Source organism: Peromyscus californicus, unplaced genomic scaffold (assembly GCF_007827085.1).
Source record: "Peromyscus californicus insignis strain IS unplaced genomic scaffold, ASM782708v3 Scaffold_23__1_contigs__length_62951481, whole genome shotgun sequence".
Taxonomy (NCBI): Eukaryota; Metazoa; Chordata; class Mammalia; order Rodentia; family Cricetidae; genus Peromyscus; species Peromyscus californicus.
Genome location: NW_026294534.1, coordinates 16,411,550 through 16,427,868, shown reverse-complemented (window position 1 = coordinate 16,427,868; position 16,319 = coordinate 16,411,550). Strand labels below are relative to the sequence as shown.

At 40.5% G+C, this 16,319-nt stretch overlaps 1 protein-coding gene across 3 annotated transcripts in view; it reads right to left on the bottom strand.

Annotated features, from left to right (window-relative positions):
- Zmat4 (zinc finger matrin-type 4) overlaps window positions 1-16,319 on the bottom strand; it is a 388,695-nt gene that overhangs the window by 39,429 nt on the left and 332,947 nt on the right. The window contains exon 6 of one of the 3 annotated variants that reach the window (XM_052751848.1): window positions 11,755-11,855. The exons of 1 other annotated variant lie outside the window; for it this stretch is intronic. In XM_052751848.1, coding sequence (XP_052607808.1) covers window positions 11,755-11,855 — 101 coding nt within the window. The remainder of the gene's footprint in view (window positions 1-11,754; window positions 11,856-16,319) is intronic. One more of the 3 variants, XM_052751847.1, reaches the window with a different exon arrangement.

The following is a 16,319-nucleotide window of genomic DNA, read 5'->3' as shown; positions in this document are numbered from 1 at the left end:
GTCCATAGTGAGTATTTATATTTCAGTTTTCAAAGAAGGATATGTTGGTTGCTTGCGGTTTTTCCAAAGGGAACCAATTCTTAGGTTTCTAAGCTGCTTTCGTTTTCATTAAGTATAAAAAATTCTTTATGGTTGGCATTACCTTCAAAAATATTTTTACTTACTGTCATGTGCTTCTTAAACAACTCACTGCTACTCTTAATTCTAACGTGCTTAAAGAAAATATATTCCATGCTTGAAAATTAGTCTGAACAAGCATTTAAGCACTTGAGAAATAGATAGATATAACAGAAATGAGTAGCATAAACCTTTGTCCTGAGAATTCATACTAGTTATGGGAAACTAGAGAAAGAACAATGGATATCACCACTGAAGACATCTTCAAAGAACAAATGAATTCAGAAACTACGCATTTTGGGTTGGGGTGATACCTGCACCTCATTTTTAATCAACTGAAGTATCAAAGTAATGACAACTTTTATGTCCTTTACTTCTAGGTAATATAATGTTCTGAGGCCTAGAGTGTTCCCTGAGCTCAAATTTAAGTACATTAAGGGGGAATTATTCATTAGTGTATGGTATATACTTAAAGCTTCTAAATTTCATTTTACTCATTTGCACTAATTGACAGACTAGATCCCCTGGAAGCAATGAAGAATCGACTAACAGGCAATTGCTTTATATGTCAGTGTGGGCATTTGCATTTCTGATTCTTTAGTCTCATTAGGTGGCTAATATTTCTCTGGCTGTTTAACAATGGAGAGAGAATTGACTGATTTTGAGCTATTTATGGTATTTTCCAAAAATGGAAAAGACTCCATCTATGTTATTAATACTAGCAAATGTTGACAGTAGTTTCACTAGGAAAGACACTCATTGAAATGATGGACAGACAGCTTGACTTCTGCTACTCATCTCTGCTGAGCAATTATTTTTAAGGCCCTGAATATGTTATCTAACTTCTCTGAGATTCAGCTTCCTAACCTATGAAATAGAGATGCTGCCACCTGGTTGGCGACAGGATACTTGGATACTGTGCATTTCCTGTGCGATGCCTTTAAAACATTGACATTTGTCATTCCACTCTACACTCAAGCTCCACTCAGCTATCAATCATGGCATCATCACATCATCACAGTCCTTGACAGCAGAAGCAAAGTGGGTGTTTGACTAGTAAAAGGCAACCTGAGGATTATGTGTAGAATGAGGGTAGAGGATTTTGTGTACTGCATTAGTTTGAAGGTCATCATTAAATACTATCACAAGCTGAGTGGTTTAAAGCAACAAAAATGGACTCTCACTGCGGTGCTTTGGATAAAAATGCCCCCCCATAGGCTAATATATTTGAATACTTGGTCCCCAGCTGGTGGAACTCTTTGGGAAAGAATTAGGGGGTGTAGCCTTGTTGGAGGATGTGTGTCACTGGCAATGGGATTTGAGGTTTTACAAGCCTACACCATGCCCAGTTAACCTTTTCTCTCTTTATCCTACTTGTGGATCAGAAGTGAGCTCTCAGCTACTGCTCTAGTGCTATGCCTGCCTGCCTGCCTGCCGCTCTGTTCCCCAACATGATGATCATGGAACCACCCTCTAAAAGCCCCAATAAACTCTTCCTTCTATAAGTTGTCTTGGTCATGGTGTCTTTTCACAGGAATATAAATAAATGTAGCTAAGACACTCACCACGAGAACAACACAGATGTTGAGTGGATATCTGGCTGGAATCACAGTGTCAGGAGGTAACCCTGCCTGCCAAGGTTAACTCTTGCAAATCAAACCAGGAAATAAGCAGGCTTCATTACTTTTATATTAGACAAATTATACCTCAAAACTGGGTTGTATCATACTGTTTAAAGAAATAATTCATCAAGAGAATATTATAATTTTGAATGTATAGGCATCAAATGCAGTTACTCAATGTAAAGTCACAGATGAACTCTAATCTGATAATAATGGGTGATTTTAACACCTTGCTCTCACCAATAAAAAGATCATATTAACAAAAAAAGAGAAGCATACGAGCTAAATTACTTCATAAATCAAAATGACTTAATAGGCATCTACACAATATTCCATCCAAATGCCACAGAATATACATTCTGCTCAACAGACCATGGAACTCCTCTAAAAGAAATCGTATATCAAGCACACAAAGCAAGTCTTGATGAATACAGGAAAATTCAAATAATTGCTTATATTCTACCTGGTCATAATGGAATAAAACTAGAAGTCAACAGCAAGAAATCACAGAAATTTCTCAAAATCATGAAGATTAAACAATGCATTACCAAGTAATGGATATACCATTGAAGAACTGAATAAAAATAATTCTGGAACTAATTATAAATGAAGACACACAACACAAATCTCACATCTAAGGCTCAGAGAGCATTTCAGAAGAGGGGTGGGTAGAAATATTGTAAGAGCCATAAGGTCAGGGAGTTTGCTGTGAGATTGTGTCTCCTAGGAATGTCAGAAGCTACACCCATAAAGTCTTACCAGCATGACTGCCTAACATGAGCTGATCAAGGATAACACCAATAGACATGCCAGTGTGGACAGAAAAAAGCCCACAAGACCCAAGCCCACACAAAGAAACTCAGGCAACTAAATAATGCTAAGAACAGGATAAGTGCTCTTCTCCAGGGAAGATCACACCAACTGGTTATCCAATACCAAATAGTCAGCACTGAAAACATACATGCAAGTAATATCATATGGACTGAGCTGGTTATGCTTATGTACTTAGGAACATATATGTTTGCATATACATCTGTATATATGTGACAACAATTAATGGAAACAGAGGCCATAAATTTGAAAGAGAATAAGAAGGGGTGTATGGGAAGGTTTGGAGGAAGGCAAAGGAAGGGGAGATTTATGGAATTATACTATAATCTCAAAAAATATGCAAGGGATAACCTTTAAAAATGAAGACACAATGTACCAAAACTTATGGGACATAATAAAAGAAACCCCAAATTCATAGCTGCAAGTGCCTACATTAAATACCAAAAAACTCTCAAATAAATAACTAAATGATGTACCCTAGTGCCTTGGAAAAATAAGAACAAACCAAACCTCAAAGCAGTAAACCTAAGAAAGCGCTCATGATTAGGAAGAAATTAATGAAACTGAAACAAAAATTACAAAAATCAGTGAAATGAAAAGCTGGTTCTTTGAAAAGATAATCAGGATTGGTATTTTCAGCAAAATAAACCAAAAGAAAGAGAAAAAACACAGGTTAATAATTGTAGAGATGGAAAGTGAGTATTTACAACAGATATAAATGAAATTAGGAAAAGCATAAGGATATATGTTTAAAAATATGTATTCTGTTAAATTGGAAAATGTGAAAGTGATTAGTGATATCCTAGACCCATATGACTTACCGAAGATAAACCAAGATGAGATAATATAGACTGAAAGCAATGAGGTTAACACAGTAATTAAAATTGCATAACCATAAAAAAAAATGTTTTGTCCTGGAAGGATTCACTTAGCCAGGTCTTAAAGAAGAACTAACTTGAATCCTTCTCAAACTATTGTATAAAACAGAAAAAAAGTTCATTTGAAAGCCATTGTTACTCTGATACTCAAACCAGACAGACACAACAAAAAAACAGAAAATTATAGACAAATCTCCATGATAAACTTCTGTCTTAGTTAGGGTTTCTATCACTGTGAAGAGACACCTTGACTACAGCAACTCTTATAAAGGAAAATATTTAATTGGGGTGGCTTACAGCTTCAGAGGTTCAATCTATTATCATGGTGTGACATGGTGGAGTGCAGGCAGACACGGTGCTGGAGAAGGAGCTGAGAGTCCTATATCTTGACTCACAGGCAACAGGAAAGTGGTCTCAGACCCTGGGCAATATCGTGAGCATATATGCAACTTCAAAGCATGCCTCCACAGTGGCATACTTCCTCCAACAGGACCACACCTACTCCAACAAGGTCACACCTTCTCCTAGTACCACTTCCTTTTAGGGGGCATTTTCTTTCTAACCACAACATCTCTGCAAGAAATCCCACTGCAACAAGTCTGAAAAGAATTAAAGAATATAGAAAAGTTCATTCATCATGATCATGCTGGCTTCATTGCAGAGATGCAGGAATGACTCAACGTAAGTGAACCAATAACTAATATATTTCATCAATCAACTCAAGAACAGAAATCACTTAATCATGACAACATAACACAGAAAAAGCCTTTGGCAAAAGTCCAATGACTCTTCATGATTAAAACTCTGAAGAGACTAGGGATGAAGAAAACATATCTCAACACAGTAGACTATAAATGACAAATCAAAGCAACATAATGGTAAATGAAAAAAAAATCAAAGCATTTTCATTAAGTACAGGAAGAAGACAAGGGAATCTGCTCCCTCGACTCCTGTTCAGTTTATAATGCTTGAAATCGTAGCTAAAGCAATAGGACAAGAGAAGGTAATAAAACAGATTCAAACAAGAAGCAGATGATGTACTTTCTTTACAAGAGACCGTAAATACTCCATCAGGAAACTCCTGGAGCTAATACACAACTTCAGCAAAAATTGCAGGATACAAAGTCAACTCATGAAAGTCAGTTGTTTCCTCAATAGCAATAACAGACATACTGAAAAAGAAATCAGAGAAACAATCCCATTCACCATTGCCTCAACAACAATAAAACACAAACATATAAATCACTGGAATAAACTTAACCAAAAAAGTGAAAGGTCTCTACAAAGGAAAGTTTAAAACACTGGAAAGGGCCATGAGGAAGACACTTGACTATGGAAGGCCCTCTGATGCTCATGGATTGGAAGCTTAATACTGGGAAAGTGGCCATCCTGTCAAAAATCAATCTAGAGACTCAATGCAGTCCCCCCCAAAAATCCAACACCATACTTCACAGAAATATAGGAAAAATGATAAAATTATTAAAAAGCCCCTAGACAGTCAAAGCAATCCTGCCATAGGAAGAATGCTGTAGGCATCACTGTACCTGATTTCAAGTTACACTATCACAACAATAGAACAGCATGGTACTGACACATTCAGACAAGCAGAGCAGAACAGAGGACCAGGACATAAGACCACATACCTTATTTTTGACAAAGATCCAAAATTACACATGGAGGAAAAGATGGTATTCTAACTACACTATATTTCATTTATTTTTTTGAAAATCTCTTACATGTACAAATGTAGCTTGGCCATATTCACTGTCCGTCCCCCACAAGTCATCTGAATATCTGCCCTCTATGTTCCTCCCCTAATTCATCTCCTCCTCTTTCTCTTTCTCTCTCTCTCTTTCTCTTTCACTCTCTTTCTTTCTCCTCCTCCTCTTCTTCTTCTTCCTCCTCCTCCTCCTCTTCTATAATCAACTAAGATCAATTAGTACTGCTCACTATGCATGGATGTGGGTTATCCACTGCAGAAGGTCTGTCTACTGTGCTTCCAAAGTACTTACTCTTCCTCCCCCAGTAGCCATCAACTGTCAAAAGGGGTAGGGAATGTGTGTCCTTCCTCCATCTACACATCTTTACTAAAGGATGTTGGAAAAACAGGATACCTACATATAGAAGAATATTGATACATATCTCTCACCATGCACAAAAATCAACTCCAGGGATTCAAAAACAGGCATGAAAATATCATAGTGGAACCTAATTTGTTAGGTGCTCTCCTGTGACTGTGATAAAGCACCATGACTAGGACTTAGAGAAAAAAGAGTTTGTTTTGGCACATGGTTACAGAGGGTTAGAGTCTATAATGTTTCTGACAGCATGCATGACCTTGAGTGGCAATGGGAGCAGAAAGCTGAGAGTTCTCATGGCTTCAACAGCAAGAATGAAGCAGAGAGTGAATTGTAAGCAGGCGAGGCTCTTTACTGTCAAAACTCATCCCCTGGGATTGATGCTCTTCACCCAGCAAGACCACATCACCTAACCTCCCCAAACATTCCCATTAATAGGGCACCAAGTATTCAAATTCTGAGACCACTGGGGCTATTGCTCATTCAGATCTTACACCTATTATTATATATAATTAATGTATGCTAATAAAGACATTTAAAAGAGTAAGAAATGTGTTACAGTATGGTGCATAAAGTCAGATAGTCTCCTAAGTCACTTTATGGCAGTGCATTTTTATAAAATAGGTAAGATAGATTAGGAAAAATAACTTAAACCTTCTAAAAATATGAAGCTCCAAGACTAGGTGGTTTTTACCAATGAATTATTGCTAAGTAAGAGAAGCCTACCACTCACATATTCAAGGATCAAAAATAGAGGGAAAAATCTTTTAACATAATTAAATATACCAGCAAAATCCTTATAATGAAACTAAGAGCATTACAAGAAAAATGAAGGCCCCAAACTGCTTCATTAAAAAGATACATAAACACACACACACACACACACACACACACACACACACACACACACACACACACACACACACAGAGAGAGAGACAGAGAGAGACAGAGACAGAGAGAGAGTCCTTAAAATATTTTAGAGTGTTCATTCTAGAAATACATAAAAATATAATATTTCAAGGAAAGTGGAGTTTCAGTGAAATGTATTGATATTTGAAAATTACTGACTACAGTTTAACAGTCTACAAATGAAAATTGAGATACTATAATCCCACCAGGAAAGTAAAAACGTTTGATGAATTTTATCGTCCAATCAAAAGAAAAATATCAGTAGGTTGTGAGAGACAAACAAGTATATTACTTTGATTTCTAACGTTAGCTGAAGGTTTGGGGGATGGGAATGTCATGACTATGGTTCCGCTTGAATCTTCAGTGCCGCGAAGGTTCTCCACTGTAATGAGACACGTAGACGGGGGTGAGAGGAGGAAAGGATCTCTCCCTGTTTGCCCATGATGTGGCTTTCACATAGAAAATCCCCGATTATTTGCTCATGGAATTAGACTATTAAGTAAATTTAACAAAGCAGTTTGATACAGGCTTGGAACATTACTGTTTACAACTGAAATTTTTAAATGTTCTTGTTTATATTCTTGTCTGTTAATATGACATAAATCATTTGCCTTTTACGATGACCTAACACCCTCCAAAACACAGGTCCTTTAGGAATAAATTTAAACAAACATGTGCGAGATTCCTGCAGAAAGACCAGTCTTCCTGAAAGAATCAGAGGCACAACCAAAGAATGGTGTGCACCATGGATGAGGACAGATGCAAAGACGCACTGGTATAACTGGTTTCAGGGAAATTGACAATTTGATTCTAAAATTTATGTAAGAACAAAAAGAGTCAAGATTAATGAAAACAGTCTTGAACAAAAATGCAAAAGTAGAAAATTTACATTAGTAGATACCAAGACCTACCCTAAAGCTGTACGAGACCATGTACAATGGAGTAAGGAAAGAGCCGCATTAGGATGAAGAGTGTAGAATCCAGACAGGAACATAAAGACATGCCTGGAAACCACCTGATTTATGAACAGGATTTTTGAAATTCTCTTTTAAATAAATGATATGGGATCAACCTGTATTCATGTAGGCAAAATCTGAAAATTGTCCTCTCTATCACACTATGCAAAAAATTGACACCAAAAGCCTATATCCATAAAGGAAGACAATGTAAGATCAACATAGTAACATGGAAATTTATCTTGGTAACCTTGGGATGAGTAGACAATCTCAACTCATACTCAAATAACTTAAGCTATAAAGAACAGATTTTAATGAGCTGGACTTTGCTGTGGAATAATCCTCTAGCACACTGTAAAGATTTGTCACTTAAACTGGTTTAATAAAATGATGATTGGCCAGTAGCCAGGCAGGAAGTATAGGCAGGGCAGCCAAACTAAGAATGACAGGAAGGAGAAGGGTGGAGTCAGGAGTCACTGGCAAACACAGAGAAGCAAGATGAGAATGTTGTACTCAGAAAAGGTCCCAAGCCACGTGGCTAAACATAGATAAGAATTATGGGTTAATTTAAGTGTAAGAGTTAGCTAGTAACAAGCCTGAGATATCAGCCAATCATTTATAAATAATAATTAAGCTTCTGAGTGGTTATTTGGGAACTGGAAGTCAGGAGAGAATCCAATAACATGGGACTTTGCTAAAAATTAGAAAATTCTAGTTCATTAAGAAAATAAGGGTGTAGGAGTGTAGGTTGGCTAAAGTGCTTTGTTGTATGCCAGAGGCCCTGAGTTTGATATCCAGAACAACACAGGCAAGAAAGAAGAAAGGAATAGCAGCAGATGATGATATTAAGATGAAAATCGGGGGTTGGAGAGATGACTCAGCAGTTAAGAGCACTTGCTTCTTTTATACAGGACTTGAGTTAATCCCCAACACCTACATCTGACAACTCATTACTGACTGTAACTCCAGCTCCAGGGGAACTGACATTCTCCCCTGACTTCTGTGGACACCTGTATGCTTGTGGCATGCATGTACATACATACATACATACACACATACAAAAATAATAAAAATAAGTCTCAAAAAATAGAATCAAAGTCTTTTATAAACAGACAAAGAAACTCACACATACATACTTATAATATACATGTATGCAAAGACACACACTCATAAGCATACATGTGAAGAACATACACGTACACACACGCATGCACAGGCATACATACAAAGGATACCTAAATTAAGCATAAGAGGAACCAGAACAAACATCTAGGACAGCACCATGAAATTACTTTGTTCATTCCCCCCACCCCATTTCACTCTGCACAGAGGAACAGAGTTCTGCTTACCACACAGAAGACAGATGTATAAGCGAGTGGGATGTGTTCTTCTGATGTCACACGTATCTACTGAATCATATGTGTAAAGTGGTACCTCCTTTGCAAAAAAATGCATCAGGAAGCTCTTTACTGGCACTCCTTTGTTGAAGGTCCATGTTTGTGGAACTGAGTGACATGGAGTGAGTAGAGGTAAAGTCAGACCCTGCTGGGATCAGTCCTTTCTCTGCTACTTCTTGGCAACTTAGTGCTGGGAGAGGTATTTAACCTCTGAGTCTCAGTTTCCCCTCTAGGATAATGATACACTGATGCTTTTATAGAGTAAATACATGAATGAAATGAGAAAATAAGTGTAAAAATACCACAGAATTTTATAGGTATAGATGGGGAGATAGATAGATAGATAGATAGATAGATAGATAGATAGATAGATAGATAGATAGATAGACAGATAGATTCCTGGAGCTGTAGACAACGTCTGCATTTTGATATGTATGTTACATACCACTTAAAAGTCACTATTGTGCCATTTTTATTTATTAAGAAGAATTAATGCACACTCCTAAAAGATTATAAATTTACACAGATACTTTTGTGTCACCCTGCACACTGAACACAGATTAACTAAGATGCATACAGTGCCTCTCATACACAATTAGAGAGATGATGAAAAGAGAGTACTTGGGGAACACAATGAAACAGTCAATACCATCAATGAATGCAGAAGCTGTAGGCATTCCACAAAGAGTCGTGAATTTTCACTGTTGTTAATTTTTAAGACTTCCTTTGATGTAGATCCTCTCTTGGGTAGATCACAGCAAAATAAACCTGGACTCTCAAGAAAGCGGAATGAGGAGAAGAAAGCAATTCTCCTAATTATTTCAAGCAATTTCTAGGTCTAAACTTCCTTACCTGAGGCTGATATCCTATGACTTACTTGTCTAGTGTCTGCCTAGAATGTCCCTACTCACAATATAGCCTGGGAAATTGTGACTCGTGTTTTGACATTGCATACTCATTCCATCAAAGCTTCCTGTCTTAGTCAGGGTTTCCATTGCTCTGACAAATCACCATGACCAAAAGCAACTTGGGAGGAAAGGGTTTATTTCATTTACACTTCCAGGAAACAGTCCATCACTGAGGGAAGTTAGGATAGTAATTCAAGCAAGGCAGGAACCTGGCGACAGGAACTGAAGCAGAAGCCATGGACGGATGCTGTTGACTGCCTTGCTCCTCATGGCTTGCTCTGCCTGCTTTCTTATGCCATCTAGGACCACTTATCCAGGGCTGAAAACACCCACATTGAGCCGGGCCCACCCACATCAATCATTAATTAGGAAAATGCCCCCACAAACTTACCTACAGGCCAATCTTATGGAGGCATTTTCTCAATTGAGGTTCCCTTGACTCAGATAACTATCTTGTGTAATGTTAACAAACAAACAAACAAACAAGCAGACAAAAACTAACAAGGACACCTCTCAACATGGAGATCCATGTTGAGCACCAAAAATGAACTATTCCTCATTGTGTATCATCTGTACCAACATCCTAGGAAAACTGGCTTCACTCACGCCTCCCTCGGTACCTTCTCATGGCTCTGACATGCACACACTGTCGAGAACAACCTTCCCAGCTGGCTGGGGTTCACTAAGAGAAAGGCAGACACCTACTCACCTGTCCCCAAGCTACAGGGAGGTCTGACACACAGTGGCACTCAATAAATGTTTGTTGGATGACATTAATTATTCATGGGGCCTTAATATAGTCAGCTCTGTTCAATGATTCTCTTGATAAATTATTTAGAAATGGAAACAACTGCATCTAGTTAGATTCCAACCTTTTGAGACATTCTTTGTTCCTCATACCCTACTGTATGAGTGTTTTCTTAACAGCCTCAGCGCTGCCTTCACACCGCTAGCCATGGTGGTGGTGATTCTGGAAGCATGCAGGAAGGGAGGTGAGATGATGCAGGGAGCCTGCAGCCTGTTCCAGTTTAAAAAGCTGAGGCTCTTCTGGGCACAAACAAATCAGAACAGGCTGTTATTTAATTGACAATATGCGTGTGTGTGTGTGTGTGTGTGTGTGTGTGTGTGTGTGTGTGTGTGTGTACTTATATCTGATGAATTCAATATACCAGGAGATGGATCTGTTACGTTTTCATAATAGTTGACAACATACACCCAGACTGGGAATACACTAGGAGACTGTCACAGAATTTGACCATATAACACAGAAGTTTAATACAGCCTACACAGAGGGATCATGTTGGTTACTAAAAAACACAATACAGTTCTGAAAGTTTCTTCAAGACCATAAAGCAGGCAGAATTACTTTTGGAAAAAAAATCCCATTATTTGTGCTGAAGTGGGAGAAGCAGCTGTTCTTTCAGTAACGCTCGGCACATTTTGATGGCTAGCTCAAGGAACAGAAATGTCAAGGAGACTTTGGAGATAAGAAGATAAAATCTATATCTGTCTGCTTTTTCAAGATAAATAACATGTCTGGTTTTAATGATCTTGCAAAAACAAGTCCACAGGAAGGACCAAGGAGTGGAAAGAGAAAGAGTGGGAACAGAGAAGGAAGGGGTAGGGACAGGGAAAGAGTGGGGACAGAGAAGGAAGGGGTAGGGACAGGGAAAGAGTGGGGACAGAGAAGGGGTGGGGACAGGGAAAGAGTGGGGACAGAGAAGGAAGGGGTGGGGACAGGGAAAGAGTGGGGACAGAGAAGGGGTAGGGACAGGAAAAGAGTGGGAACCAAGAAGGGGTGGGGACAGGGAAAGAGTGGGAACCGAAAAGGGGTGGGGACAGGGAAAGAGTGGGAACCGAGAAGGGGTGAGGACAGGGAAAGAATGGAGACAGAGAAGGGGTGGGGACAGAGAAGGGGTGGGGACAGGGAAAGAGTGGGGACAGAAAGAGTGGGAACAGGGAAAGAGTGGGGACAGAAAGAGTGGGAACAGGGAAAGAGTGGGGACAGAAAGAGTGGGCACAGAAAGATGGGAACAGGGGTAGAGCGGAAACAGTACCTACTTGGTCTGATGTTTCGATCCTTGCAGGTGTGCATGGTACTGTTCTATTGAGTTGAGTGACACACTACAGATGGTGCATCTGTAAGTCCGCCTCAGACCTGTGGGTGACAGACAGACATGGTTAGCTGCGTCCTGCCATCAGTCCCGATGACGGATGAATGTTAGAATAGCCACAGAGGCAGGTTCTGAGTGTCAGAGAAGACACTGGGTCCCCTGGACCAGGGCCACTCCTGTCAATCCTTCTAGAACCCAGCCACCAGACTCAGCAGAAGTGGGACTGTGCAGGTGTTAGAAGCAGCCTGTCCTGTTTGTAGATGGCTGAAGGGTAAAACAAACGACTCTAAACTCAAGATCAATATTTTGGGAATTTTCTAACTCAAACCAAGAAGTATGCTGCTTCCCCCCCGCCACCTAAGTCATATAGATATGTTTTCTATCTCTATAGTAAAATTAAAAACAAAACAAACAAGCAAAAAACCAACCAACCAAACAAACAAACAAAAACCCTCTCTCCTTCCTTTGCCATCTCCTTTACAAACCAGAACTGAAGTGTAACGTTAGATATTACTAACCTACACATGATACTATGATTGTCTTATAAAATGCAAGTAACCAATAGAAATAAAATGAACCAATCCATCCTTGGGGTCTGACTTCCCATCAGAGTTAAGACCATCTATGTATTCTCCTCTTTATTCATTTGCCTCATTAAGACAGCATCAGCTTTGGGCTCGGCACTAGGAATTCCCAAATAGAAAGCCCTTTGCTTTCAAGGAATTTAGCAAAATCTTGAGTGTTTCAGAGTACTGATTTAGCCGAAGGAAAATTTTGTGTTACCAAGCAGCATTATCTACACCACATTAACCCTTCAGTGTGGTAGAGATCCACAGTGGCGCACATTCCTCCTCCTGCTGTACCCCTAAAAGGGAGAAAAGCTGAAGCTAATGCTGAATCCTACAAGCCAGCAGTACATCCTAGTCAGTTTGAGACCCTTGCAAGGAAAGACGAGCCTATGCCAGCTTGTACAGTCTCTGTGACTTAACTTGTCATTCTCCATTTCTTCTTAAATGCCCACGCTGCATCCTCAGCCTCAGAGGGACCAGGGAAAACACGGTGAGAAGAAGAAAGAACGAAGTCCCAGAGGACAACCCCAAGCTCCAGGAAGGAGAAGGAAGAACTCCACCACACATGTCTTCGGGATAAGCAGTGGGAACATCTGCTCTGCCCTGGATATGTTAGTGGGAATGTCCCATGTCTGTGGATGAGCAAAGGATATTCCTGACATTGAAAATTCAGGCCATGAGAGAATGAGCCCCACAGGGGCAATGGGAATGGGGAGTGTGGGAAAAGGAGAATTGCTTCGAAGTTCTGCTGAAAGGCCAGCAGTTCTGCTGATGGAGTGGGGTAGCATTCTTGCCCCACAGGGGCAATGGGAATGGGGAGTGTGGGAAAAGGAGAATTGCTTCGAAGAACTGCTGAAAGGCCAGCAGTTCTGCTGATGGACTGGGGTAGCATTCTTGCTCTGAACATCGGCAATGTGAGCAAAGAGTCAAATTCAAAGCACAGTGCCTTAGAGTATGGGTCTGACCTCAAGCAGCTGCCCAGGAAAAACCTCTGTGGCAAGGGTCCTCAACCTTCCCAACTGTGCCATTCAAAACAGTTCCTTACGTTGCGGTGACTCCCGACCACAAAATTAGTTCATTGCTAAATCACAACTGTAATTTTGCTACTGTTACAAATCATAATGTAAATATCTGATATGCAGGATAGCTGATACGCAACCCCGTGCAAGGGCTGTGTGACTCCCAAAAGGGTTGCGATCTACAGGTTGAGAACCACTGTTCTATAGGTTCTGTTCAGTAAGCTATGCATAGAGTCAGAATGTGTTTCAAACCAGAACCCCATTCTACCCTATATGCAAACAACAGCCGGAGATGGTGGCACATACCTTTAATTCCAGCACTCAGGAAGCAGAGACAGGTGGATTTTCTGTCAGTTCGAGGCTAGCCTGGTCTACAGAGAGAGTTCCAGGACAGCCAGGGCAACACAGAGAAAGCCTGTCTGGAAATACGTGCCCCGCCTCCCAAAACAAAACAAAACAAAACAAACAAACAAAAAACGGACAAACAACAACAAAACCCCACAACTTCGCCCATCAGATCAGACTTTTCACACTCCTTGAAGCGTGACTCAGGACCAGCTAAGGTGGGTCTTAGGAATGAAAACTAAGTTGCTCCATTAAAAAGAGCTGAGCTTGCACAGACTTTCCACTTCAGAAGGATTATCCTGCTCCCCAAACCCAGAGGCTATAAGTTATCACAGCCAGTATAGAAGTTGTCAGGATGCTTATCCAGGCCTGGTCCATGCTGCTCTTTTATGCATAGAATCAAAATATGAAATCCGGCCTCAGGCAGTAACTCCCTCAAGAGGTCTCCATCAATCTTCCTATAATACACAGTAACTGCTGTGTGTGAGTTCTCCTTAGAGTTCACACTAATCAAAGTGTTCCTCGTGAAAAAATGAAGGTTCAGTTTGGCAATAGGCATAAATATTTATGTTTAAAACTGGGAACTTTTAAGAACATCAACAAATCTAAAAAATATTCTGATCTGCTGCTTTCCAGAAGTAGTCTTGTGCTCTGTAGCCACACCGAGGCATGGGCTGGGGATGGCTGGTACTTTATCGCAATGCAAACTGCAGGGGCAATGGACTGCAAGGCCGTGGGCATACATAAGAACAAAGGTAGAGGGAACCTCCCACACACAAGACGTGGCACTCTCTGTGGGAACTTGGGGCTTCTTTAATACTTAGTTGAAATCCTAACTGCTTTGGAATTATATGGCTCTTTTCCCTCAGGGAACTAGAGAATCTAATTATTAAATCAAAAATGTCAACTTCCTTACTGAATCCATTTCAGCACAATAACACATTAATAGCATCCTAAAGCCCTGGAGTCTAGTAGAATGGTGTGGGAAGTAGACAGAGAGTTTCTGACTTGGACGATCCAGAAGGATCTTCTTGAAGACACATGACTTTGTATTTATATTTCTCAGCACTGTGTTTATAAAAACAGATGGGTTTGGAGAATTTAGCAGAATGTGACGCCTCAATGTGTCTTTTCAAGTCTAGTAAAACTAGAGTCCACATGGCTTCAGCTGCATTCACTGTACATTAGAGAAACAGTACCCAGCCTATATTATGGTGCCAGGTATTTTGCTGAATGCCCAGGATATTGGAAATAATAACACACCATATGTTTTCTTATAGAGCTATTGGGGAGAAAGGCAAACAATGAGTTAAGGACCCCTGAGCCCTGGTCCTCCATAGGGAAGCTACTCTTGCACTGGACAGCTGTGGTGATATTTTATTTGTGCTGAAATGTGGTGACATTTTATTTGTATGCTAATAAATAAAGTTTGCCTGGAGATCAGAGGAAATAGCAAGCCATTCAAGTAAACACAAAAGTCAAGCAGTGGTAGCACACACCCTTAATCTGATCACTTGGCAGGCAGGGTCCCTGTGTGCGTTCAAGGACACACTAGGGAACAGAGCCAAGCATGGTGACACATGCCTTTAATCCCAGTACCAACCATAGAGACCTGGAGGTCTGTAAGTCAAAGCATTAACAAGGAAGTGAGGTATTTGGGTTAAGAGCCAATGAGAGGCCAGAACAGCAAGGCAATAAAGGCGTAGGTAAGACAGGAAGCAGCTCGCACATTTGGAAGCTGCAGAGCTGGTGAGTTAAGGTTGGCTGGTGGCTCTTCCTATTTCCCTGATCTCTAAGGCTTTCACCCCTATATTTGGCTCCATGTTTTTTATTTAATAAGACCACTTAGAAATTCATCTACAGACAGCAGTGAACAGACTCACAACTGGTCAAAGTACTGAGAACACTTGATGGTGGAGTCCTCCACCCTAAATATGACTCACCTACCCTTCCAAGGCTTAGGGAACATCATGGAGGAATGGGCAGAGAAAGAATGTATGTGTCAGAAGTTGAGGAGGACATCTGTGAAACAGTGTCTACTGGACATGGCAGGGGTAGTGCTCCTGAACTCACAGCATCTATGGTCACCTGAATAAGACCTGAATGGGATCCAGCAAGGAATGGGGGGTGGGGTTCTCAAGGCCCCATCCCTAGATGAGGAGCAATTGGCACTTAATGCCTGCTGGGGAAGGAAGAATCAGTTGTATTTGGGGATATGGCCCCTGGTAGGTTGGCCTTGGTCCAGTGTATGGCCCCACACTCTTCCCCATGAGGGCATCACTAATTAGACTCAGTGGGCTCTACGAGAAGTCCGATAAAAACAGGACAGCAACGTGTCTGCAAGCTGATGCTGGGTAAGGAACAGTCCAGGGAGAGGAGTCAGCATGTGGAAGGCAGAGGAGGAAATGAGCCTGAGTGAAAGATAATAAAAAAAAAAAGAGGAAAAGAATGGATGAATTAGAGAAGCAAAACACCCTTGTCAACCCAGAATTCAACACCCATTAGCACACCACTTGAAAACCAAGGGAGAGCAAATATATGCCCATGAGCAAAACCTAGCCACCCACTATGCCTG